General features: G+C 50.1%; 1 protein-coding gene across 1 annotated transcript in view; it reads right to left on the bottom strand.

The window, feature by feature from the left end:
- The window catches only part of ASAP1 (ArfGAP with SH3 domain, ankyrin repeat and PH domain 1), a 270,638-nt gene extending 262,721 nt beyond the window's left edge, over nucleotides 1–7,917 (bottom strand). The window contains exon 1 of the mRNA XM_006879286.1: nucleotides 7,774–7,917. Coding sequence (XP_006879348.1) covers nucleotides 7,774–7,899 — 126 coding nt within the window. The 5' untranslated portion in view covers nucleotides 7,900–7,917. The remainder of the gene's footprint in view (nucleotides 1–7,773) is intronic.
- Nucleotides 7,918–11,267: the final 3,350 nt, after the last annotated feature.

Here is an 11,267-nt window from a genome sequence, read left to right as displayed (position 1 = left end):
TATGAAAATTAATAAAATATAATTATAGGGGGAAAAAAAAGAAATGGAAAAAAAAATAAAAATAAAAAAAAAAAAGAATGAAGTCACCTGATGTGAAGTCACCTTGTGTGCATTATCTCCTTGTAGGCTCCAAACAATGGCAATTACTGGTTAACTGAGGAAGCGAAGGCTTATGTTGTAAAGCATGCTCAAGTTCTACTTCCCAAAATGACTAGGTTTCTTAAATGGAAACCATCTCTCTGACGCTCCTTTGACTTAAGACACAAAGGTAAAGCCCTAGGAGTGTTGGAATGTCAAACACCAAAAAAGGTTTCAAAAGGAAGTTTCGAGTGCCACATTAGGGAGGGGGATGGTGGTCCGACCCGGCATGCCTGTGAGTCCAGGCCATGACCAGCACGCTGGAGCAGTGTGGTCAGTTCCCACATTCACATTTACTCTCCCTTCTTCCTGGATGGAAGTGTGTGGCAAGAAGCTCTCCCATCATGTACAGTCCAGTTCTACGGCCCTATCAGAAAACAGCATGGAGAAAGACCTGGATTGGGAGCGGGAGACCCGAATCCACTCCATATTCTCTCTAGATCCTAGTGCCCGTGAGTGAAAACAATAGGACCGAAGACTAAAAGTGCACATGATCCACAGCACTGTTCTCAATTTGCTTGCTATGTATCTGAGAGCTGGACAATAACTAAGGATGACACCTTCCGAGTCATGCAGTTGGAGAAAAGTACTGATTATCCCGTGGACTTCCAACAGAACAGCCAGCCCTGGACAAAGTAAGACCAGAGTGCTCCTTAGACGCAGGACAGTGCAGCCCCCCTCACATACTCTGGGCAAGCTGTTAGGAGGGGCTAGCTACCGCATGCTTGTAAAGGAGCAGGGTCAACCTAAGACCAGATCTTCAACAAGATCAATTGACAGTCACTTAATACGCTGAAGAGTGTCAGAGACGGTGAGGTTGGCACAGGACAGGACAGAGTTCAAACCTGTTACTCACTGGGTCACTAGGCTTCATAACTGACTCAACAACACATAACAATAACAAATCAGCTTTCTAAAACACTACGAGTGACTATCTGACTCTCATTACATCTTAGGGAGCTCTGATGGCCTGGTGGTAAGAAGCTGCGGTGCAATCCTGAAGGCACACAATTCGAATCCACCAGCTGCTCCACAGAGGAAAGTTGGTTAATATTCTCCCATGCAATTGATTGTCTCTGAAAACCCACTGGAGGGTCAGCTATGGATGGGTCTGTTCCAAATCAGTCGTATACAACAACGTCGCCCATAAGCCCCTCAGACAGCAGGCTCTTAATCTCTCCTAAGTCCCTTCAGCAATGGCATTCAGTGATTCCCCAAGCCACAGACTTCTAACAGACAGAGCTGTGGAGGGCCGGGAAGCCAAGAGGCAGACGGCCAGAGCTCCCTGCGGCAACTCCAGAGAAGAGTTGTGGTTTTCCAGCCAGGCCTGTGGGCAGCTCACAGGCGGAGACAGGTTGGTCAGAAGTTCCAGACTAGTAAGTGTGCCAGGTGGAGCTGGAAGCCACAGGGCGATCTCGATTCTGCTGAGCCAGGGAGGACGGCTGGCAGCAGGGTCATCACCACCAAAGGCGGAGACTTAACGAGAAGTCCAACAAGAGTCCAAGAACACAGAAAAGGAATTGGCGACCCTTTCCCTCTCTCTCTCCAAAATGCTCTCTCTCAGCCATTAGAAGACAAGCAGGGATAAGAAAAAGAACATTTCTCTTTGCAGGGGCCCTGCAAGACAAAACAACTAGCAGGATCCTACATTCACAGCTCATCTTTATAGTTAACACAGTCTGTAACCTTGGGCAAGTCATTCCACCCCTTTGAACCTTGTTTATTCACATGTAAAAGTCAATTATAAGAATGTCACCAGACGGATTTATTAGAGGATAGATGTGTAAGTATTTAGTGTGGAATACCTGGCTAACAGGTTTGAACCTACTTTTAGAAAAAGCAAGAGGTCTGGCTCATAAAGGGACCATCCTATACTCCCTTTGCTAACGCAGACTGATATATATGCTTCATTTACGGCCTCTGTTGCTTATGTTCAGGGGGGAAAAACCAACTCAACTCGCTGAAGGACCTCCAGCTCTCATAGAGAGTGGGGCCACAGAGCCCAAAATTCCGTGTGGAAGACAAACATCAGAGGGAAGGCTTGATTGCCTCTCTGTTTTACAGTCAAGACATCAGGGACCAACCAACCAGTTTCCTTCTCTTAAGCAAGAAACAAGACCAATCTTGATTTTATCTAAAAGCTTTCAAAGCTTGTTCTTTCTGACTACTAGTTTAGGGTAATTAATGGGCTTTCTAAGTTTGTTGTTGTGGATTGCCTTCAAGTCCAGCATGCCTCATAGAGACCCTAAAAACAAAAGGCCTGAAGCCTCTCTATAACTATCGACAATTATCATTTATCAAAGCTCATAGAGTTTCTGGAGGCATGTTGTTTAGGAAGTGGATGCCACTTCTGCTTCCAATTTTTCTAAGTTTAGCAATTCATTTACAAATGGCACTTTCAATTAAGTTTATTGCTTTCAAACTTTAAGGAGGTAGGTATATTATACTTGGATTTTAGAACCCTTGTAACTGATGAACAAGTTCAGATTTTCAGGGCCATTTACCAATGTGATCAGTATAAAGAAAAATGGCAAAAACCAAAAATTATACACTGAGAGTAGATACACATACTGATGACATCCAGCTGTCCAGCTGGCATAAGAACTTTACTGAAAAGGGAGTAACTCCCACGTTGATTGAAGCTCAACCTTAAGAAAACAAAGATTCTCATCACTGGGTCAACTGACAGCTTCATGATGGACAGAGAAGAGACTGAAATTTGCTTGGTTCCACAATAAACACTCTTGGCACCAGCAGTCAGGAAATCAAAAGATGAATTTCACTGGGGAAGTCTCTCTAGAGTACGCAAGAACAACGCTATCAGTCTGGAGACTAAGATGCCTCTGATACAGGCCATAGTCTTTGCAATTATTTGCTATGCGTCAGAGAGCTGAACAATGACTAAGGATGGCAGAAGAAGAATCAATACCTCTGAGTTGTGGTGCTGGAGAAGAGTGATGAACATACCGTGGAATGTGGGGAGAACAAACAGGTGAAACCAAGCTGCTCCCTGAAGACAAGGATTTTGAAGCTGTCTCACATAATTTGGGCATGTTGCCAGGAGGGACCAGTCCTTGGAGAAGAACATCATGCTTAGAAAGGGAGAGCAAGAGTGCAGGAGAGGAAGACCCAGGATGAGATGGATGGATTCAGTGACTGGGGAAATGGGACTGGGTTTGTTGGAGATGATGAAATTGGCTCAGGACAGGGCAAGGTTCAGAGCTGTTGTACAGAGGGTCACTATCAGTCACAGGAGATTGGACAGAACATAAAAACAACAGTGGTAAGGGCCTGCACTGTCAGCCCAAAGGTACATAGTTAGAATCGACCAGCAGCTCTGCAGAAGCTAGATGATGTCTAGAGAGGAGAAAATGGGACATAGGGACACAGGGCCATAAACCTCTCTCTGAAAGAGCAGAGGGAGTGAGAACACCACCACCTGCCCCTCACTGCCCCAGAGCAAAAAGCAGACAGAGAGCCCATAGTCAGGCATAATGGTGCCTCTGGAACCACACCAACAGCAAGAGGTTCCTTTATTCATTGTTGACTCACTGATTCACAGCTGTGGTAATGAGAATGGTATTTGTTAGGGAAGTAAGTTGGAGAGTAGGGTAGGCAAAGAATATCACCCAATACAAATGCAGGTTTTAGGCCAAGTTCCAAGGCACAATTCTTCAATTAGTGCAGGTTCTGGTTTCAGTTCAGCAGTCAAATCCAAATCATCCAGCCAAGTCTGCCTCAGAGCAGTTTATAAGTCAGCTTCTCCTTCAAGCATCCAACAAGAATGCCAGTAACTGTGGCCAGCAGAAATGCAAGAAGCTTCAGGTCACCGTTTCTCTTTAGCAATGCCACAGTCTCTCCTCCACCATCACCAGGTTCTCATTCAAGTTTTGCCACTCAGTGCGGGAAACACTCTTTAGCTTTTCCTAGTCCCACAGCTGTTGATGATTTGCAAGACCATGTGTCTGCAATTAAGGCAGCTGGAGACCAGAGACTAAAAGCTAAAAAAGCCAACTTTTAGGCTAATACCACAGATGGGCAATCTCCTCTCATGCAATTTATTACCTCTGAAAACCTGCTGGAAGGACAGCTATGAGTCAGTTCCAACTCAAAAGCATATAACAGTCCCAAGAGAGTACCTGAAAGACAGGGTACTGGTAGGCACAATTCAATGGTGATTAATTTTATAAAATATTAATGAATGGGAATGATGGTGTGAAATGCAATATGAATAAAGCTTAGTGTGAAACACAACATATATAAACTCTGTAAACAAATATAAAATAAAAATTAAAAAACAAACAGTCTCAGATGAAATAAAAAAGCAAATTTTCATTTCCTAAGCTGGTAAATGATACCCCTCCCCCCCCCCGCTTCACAGAGCTCTAAGTAACCCTAGTCTTGAGTCTTCAGACTTGGCATGCTCGCTTGCTCCCTTCCTGGGAAAGCCAGTCACTTATTCATGACTTCCAAACAGTCACGAGTGAAATGGCACACGTTAGTGTGGTCTGGCTGCTGAAAAAGCAAAACACTGGCTTTTTGCTTGGCAAACACTCACACACCAGCATGAAACCTTGGCAGCACACCAGCGAGCCATTCCTGCCTCTCAAAGACTCACTGTGCGCCAGGCAGCCAGGAACCCCAGAGCCAGCGGGGGACCTTCACCCCACAGCTCACGCCCCAAATTCAGCCCTGTCTCTTCATTTATTTTTTTTTTAATTATTTTTTTTGTGTGCGTACCGTCAAATCAGATCTGACTGGTGCATCTCTGTTTCTTACCACATCATTCAGACACATCCTAGAGTGCTCACCCCAGAGTTAATGGAAGCACCCCCATCTGTGCAGTACACTCACTGCCAACGAGCATTCAGTTTCCAGGGTCCAAGCTCAGAGGTTTCACATAGTTTTGAATTTAGAATTAGAAATGGTAATTAAAAATGCAAAGAATTAGAAAAGTTAACAAGTAAATGGGGGGGGGGTTTGAGGTGGGGGGTGCCACTTAATTACTAGAACTAGAGAGAGAATTAAAGAGGATTCCCAACTTCTCACATTAATTTCCATTCCTGAGTTTCCACATCACCAGAAAGTACCCAAAAGTCTTATTCCTAAGAATAACCACAAAATAACACAGTAGTGTTCACGAAGTTCCCTACCGTCTCATCTGTGAAGCACATGCCAGCAACATTCTGTGGTTTACCCAAAACTTTTCCTACTATTTTGGGGGCAACAACATTAAAACCCCGTATTTTCTAAGAATTGAATTCAGATCCAATGAAGGCATACGATATATTTATAATAATGCCTGACTCTAGATGTAAATGTGGGAGGATGTAAAAATTCAAATGTAGTAATTAACATAATGTAAAAGCTAAAACTTAGACTTTACATTTATGCAAAAGGCAACCACTCTTAAGGTCCAACCTCATGAAATATTCATGAGCTGAAAGATGCAAATTAGGGACAATGCCTTCCTGACCAGTACTGCACTCAGCTTAGAAGAAACAACAAAATTACTGTGTCATTCTGAATGAAATACTGTTACATTTTTGAGAACAAGGGTATCATCAAAGTATTCTAACATGCCATTTTTTTTGTTGTTGTTGTTAACTGTCTAGCCTGGTTCAATTTCTGGTGAAGATCAAAGGTGATTATACTTAAACGGTATGATCTCTTCTATTCCTCACAAAATAGGTAACTATTACACTTACATTGCAACTTAGTTACTTTACAGGAATAAAGAGGAGCCTGGGGCAAACAATGGTTAAAGCTCTGAAGTGCTGACGAAAAAGTTAGTAGCTGAAGCACACAAGCCCTATGTGGCAGAACGATGTAGCAGTCAGTGTTTATAAAGATTACAACCTTGGAAAAGCAGTGGAGCAGTTCTCCTCTGTCCTTACAGGGTCACTGTGAGTCAGAATCATGACAATGGGTTTGGCAAGTAACTAAAGAGCAACAGCAGTAGCAAGTAATTTTAACATTAACCCAAGGCGACAGTGTTCCAAAACATGCACACACTGCTAACAACTACTTGTCTTATCATACCCTGCACAAACAGAATACAGTAACACTATCTGGGAGTACAGAAAGGGAAAGTTAACAAAAACTGACAGTTCTATTACCATGAAAGAACTTATCTGGAAGGAAAACCAGCACTCAGTCTAGTCCACATCACATTCTTTGGAGATATATACAATTAGTATATAGAAAGGATGCAAATGTTCCTAAAGCAACCAGCCCGTTCCAATTTATCACAATTAAGGAAGGGAAGGACAGACGCATCATGGGGTTGAATGCCTGGCAATTCAAATATAATTCCAGATACTAAGTATCAGGAACGAGGGCAAGAGACTGGCAATTCCTAATGACAGAAAAAGAACCATTTCCTCCGGCTTTCAAACAAACCTAGTTAGGAAGGAGGTCTCCATGCATCTCAAAATTCAGCCCAATTGCCTAACTCAGACTCGACAGAGAACTCCAGAAGGACTTCCAACTGTCAGTGTTCAGACAGAGGCCCACCAGCACCATGCAGACAGAATGGGCCGCCCTCTCCTAGAACTGAAGACACTTGCGTTTGCAACGCCTCCTCTGCAGGCAGCCTGGCCGGATACAGGGCACCTTGCAGCATCCAGAGCAGAGGCCCAGAGCAGCCCAACCTTCCCGGATCTTACAGAGGACCAGCCACCGGGGAACTGAAAAAACAACTGGTCCCCAAACCTCAACTGTACCTAAGACATAATGATCTATTTCCCCCTAACTTCACCTTCAGCTGGCTTTTTGCTGGCAGTATGTATGGGCTGGGCTTGTTTGTCAGGGAGTGGTGCTTTTTGACACTCAGAGATGGTGCTGAGCTCCAGGGCAAATGTCCTATTTTCACGGAGGCTCCAGCTGGGCAGCTGCTGGTTCGTTCTTACTCGCCCGAGTTCCATCACGAATTCGCTTCAAAATGCAAAGGGCCTCGCCTTGCCCTTGGCTCTGTCCCCTGCACCCCAAGAGTCCCAGAGAGCCTAGTTAGCGGGGCTGTGTGTCCTGCCACGGGGTGGGGGGGGGCCTTCTATCTCAGGTCTGGCCCGCTCCCTAGGCAGCATCAGTCTCCAAGTGGCAGGTCCTGCTGGGCAGCAGCCGCGCCTGGGGTGGGGGGACCTGTCTGCACTGACCTCTTCTCACTAAGCTTTGGCCTCTGCTGCCCAGCGGGGGGGGGGGGGGAACCAGGGAGGAAGCAGCCACGACCAAGCACCTTCTGATTCCTTCTGGGATTTTTCCATCGCCCTTGCCTCCGCGGCCAAGACTCCCTGGCCCAGCTGGCCGCGGAGAGATGCGCTCCCTTGCCCATCGCCAGTCCCTTCCCGGTGACCTTGGCCGCGGCCACGCTGCTCAGCGCCTCTGCCCTCAGTGGCCCGGTCACCACCGACTTGGCGGGTGACCAGAGGGGTCACCGTGATGTGGAAAGTGGCCAGCACCCGGGAGGGGCGCCGTGTCCAGCACCCCGTCCTCGCCCCCGGCCGCCGAGCTCGGCTCCGGCCTCTGATGCGCAGGGACCCGGGAAGAAGGGCGCACAGGGTGCGGGGGGCGCCCGCAGGGGGTGGGGACCCCGTGCGCCCCGGGCGGCGGGCCGGGCTCCGGGGCGCGCGCACCTACCTCCTCCAGCAGCGTGACGGTGTTCCTGCAGTTGTGCAGCCGCGTGGTGAAGCTGGACGTGGTGGGTGAGTTGTAGTCCTCGGTGGTCTCGGCGATGAACTCGGACACGGAGATCTGGTCCGGCATCCTGCCGGGAGGGCGAGACACAAGCGCGACCGGGGGTGAGGCGGCGCGGGCTCCCGGGGCGCATGAACGCCCGCCGCCGGCCTGGCGCGCGGCTTCCCCGGCGGCGGCGCTCGGCGCGCAGCCTGCAACTCAGCGCGCGGCTCCGGGCAGGGGGCTCGCGGGGACCTGCCTCTCGGGGCTCATGCCGGCGGCGCGGAGACGGCGGCTCTGGGCGGCGGGGACGGGCGAGCCGAAGGGCTGCGGGGCGGAGGACTCCTGCGGCCGTGCGGCCCCTGGAGACGAGATGACAGGCGGCGGCCAGGGCCCGACTGAGCGCTCCTCGCTCCGCTCCAGTCACGAGGACAAACAAGGAAGTGGTCTGCGCACGCGCGCCGCCTCCGCCGCGCGCGGCCCCGCCCCCGCCGCCCGCGCACCACCCCGTCCCCGCCCCCAGCCGGTCACGCCCCCGCGCCACACAGCCCACGGCAGGGCACGCCCCGGGGCCCCGCCCATTCCACAGCGGGCCCCGCCCCATCCACAGCAAAGGCCACGCCCCCACGCCAGCTCCCTCTGGGAGCCAAGGGCCGACGCGGGGGCGCGCCTCTACGACAGCCCCGTTCCCGGGGCCGCGCCCGCCCCGCCCATACCAGGCCACGCCTCCACACGGCCCCGCCCTCTGGGCAAAGTTCCGACCCCGAAGAGCGCCCGGCTATGGACGCCAGGCCACACCCCCGGCACGCCCATCAACGGTAGGCCACGCCCCTTGGGCCAAGTTCCGCCACGAGCACGCGCTCGGCTACGAAAGCTCCCGTGCCCGCGGCCGCCCCCACAGCGGTTCCTTCCACGGCCTCGTTACGCCAGTGTTTTGTAAGAGGAGGCACCAAAAAAAGTTGTCCGCGTTCTTTTTTCGTCCCGTGTGGGTGCAGGAAGCGAGGCTGCGGGCTGCCTGGCGCCCGCCGAGCGGAGGGGGCCGCCCGGGGTGCTGCGGTCGCTCCCGGCCGCTCGCCCGCAGGCTCGCTTCCCCGCAGGCTCGCCTCCCCGCCCTCCTTCTGCTGGACGCGGGCCGGGCGCGCGGGCTGGCGCTGGGGTCTCCTGTGAACGGCAACGGGAAGACACAGGAGTCCTTAAAAAACATAAAGAGGGTTGTGTCTAGGTGCCTTTGAGTTAAGGATTCATAGCGACCCTATGAACAACAGATCTGAATCCTGCCCCATCCTGTGCCATCCTCACCATCCACGTGCCATTCGCTTGAGACCCATTGCTTCACTCACTCTGTCCATCTCTTTGAGGGTCTTCTCTCTTTCGCTGACCCTGCTCCTTTCCAAGCATGCTGTCCCTTCCCAAGAGCCTCTCCTAACAACACGTCCAAAATATGTCAGACAAGCTTCGCCAGCCTCGCCTCCCAGGAGCACTCCGGCTGCACCTTTTCTAAGACGTATCTGTTTGTTCTTTTGGCGTTCCAAGGGATATTCAGTGCTTTTCTAAAGCATCAATTCTTCTTTCACCTTTTTTCATTGTCCAGCCTCATTATATTGGACATAATTTGCACCTCCCTTACCTTACTCTTTCTTTGAATACCAAAAAGAACGAGGGTAGGGATGTGGAAATTCTGTGTCCAACACCCTACAGATGTCAGACAAATTTCGGTGGAAGAACTGCCAATATGTTGCTCATCCTTCGGCCTGGCAGATGGCTAATTTTTTAACCAGCTTAATCTACTTACTCCTAAAAAAATCCATTTAATTTCTTACTATTGATTACTAATGAAATTAGTTTTAAGGAGGAAGCAAAGCTCAGCTTTTGGGAATCACTGCCGGGAGACAGGCTCTTGTCCTTGGAGCCACGGGGAACTGTCCTTAGCTTAGCTGCCCATCTGGCAGATGCGCTAGGGGCCTCAGAGCGAAAGCTGGCCTCCTGAGGACTGAACGCTGGTCACTTTGTATGGTTAAGTGTCCCTTCTCTTGGTCCTTAGCCCCATTTACAATAGTGTCCCATAACAGAAATCTTGTCTTGCACTGACTTTAACCCAGACATGTGGTCCAATGGTGCATAAATGAAAACATGCACACTTCATTTACTGTCAGCAAATGCTTACTGTCAACTGCTTGCTTGGGGGATAGAAGGATATCCCTGGTATAGGAATAAGGAAGACGGAGGGGGGAAAAAACGATCACCCGCTGGAAATAAAGTGATGACTGCTGAAATTTCATCTCACATACTCAGGGCATGCTGTCAGGAGGGGAAAAGAGCATGCTTGGAAAGGTGAAGGGTCACCAAGAGAGACCCCGCAGGTGATGGGTTGGCACAGAACTGCAGCGCTCTGGCATGGCAGGGAGTGGGGGGGACAGTGCACCATACAGCAAGGCTGTGATCTGTTGTTCACAGGGTTACTAACATCTAACAGCAGCAATATACGCTTGGTTCTCAAGGAGCTTACCGTCTACTGGGGGCACAGCAAGTAGAAAATAATAAAGCAGCATAAGAAGGGGACAGTGGCGGGTTAGCAGGTAAGTTTTTCCACCTCCCAGGTGGGAGAACCTGGCTCAGTTCCCAGGTAAGGCACTTCCTGTGCAGCCGCCGCCCGTGTCAGTGGAGGCTCATGCGTTGCTATGAGGTCCAACGGGTGCTCCCAGATTCTGATGGACTTATAAAGAACAGTCTGGCGAACCACTTTAAAAATCAGTCACTGTGAACCACGTGGTGGTATGGTCCCAGCCACAGCTGATGGTGGTGCAGGAGAGCAGCCGGTGTATTGTTGACAGTTAACAAGGGGCAAGAAAGTGGTATTGGAGACCGCCTGCCTCTGTGACAAGGTGACAAGGAGCAGAAGAGAGAGAACAGGGAATGAGCGCACAGATGCCCTGCCGGCTCTGCTCTGGCCCTCCATGGCCTCCCATGGAAAAGATAAGGGGACAAGCCCCTGGAGGTTATCATGTGTGTTCAATGATTACTGATGCTGCTGGTCTGTGCAGTCGAGCTGGAAGATGCTCCTAGCTGACCCTCCAGTGGGTTCCAGAGCCTGTGAATCACACAGGCAGAGACTGCCCCTTCTGCCCCTGCTGAGCACTGCTGGATCCAAGCCACATGCCCCTGGTGTGGCAGCACGACTCTTGGCGCACGAGGCCACCAGAGCATAGGCAAGTCACATGTTTCAGATGGGCAGCGGCTCCAGCTAACGACAGGATGAATCCTGTAAGGGAAGAGTGTGACTTCACGCACTTCCTGACAAAGGACACCATGCTTGGTAAAGTAGAGGGTCCGGGAAAAAGAGGAAGACCCTCAACGAAATGGACAGACACAGGGCCTGCAAAAATGGGTTTAAGCTCAACAGAGAATGACAGGATGCCGAGGACTGGCGGCACTTCATTCTGTTATCCAGCAGTCTGTAG

The sequence above is a fragment of the Elephantulus edwardii genome, unplaced genomic scaffold, assembly GCF_000299155.1.
Source record: "Elephantulus edwardii isolate Elephantulus edwardi_28Jun2011 unplaced genomic scaffold, EleEdw1.0 scaffold00003, whole genome shotgun sequence".
Taxonomy (NCBI): Eukaryota; Metazoa; Chordata; class Mammalia; order Macroscelidea; family Macroscelididae; genus Elephantulus; species Elephantulus edwardii.
This window is presented reverse-complemented; position numbering and strand designations above follow the sequence as displayed.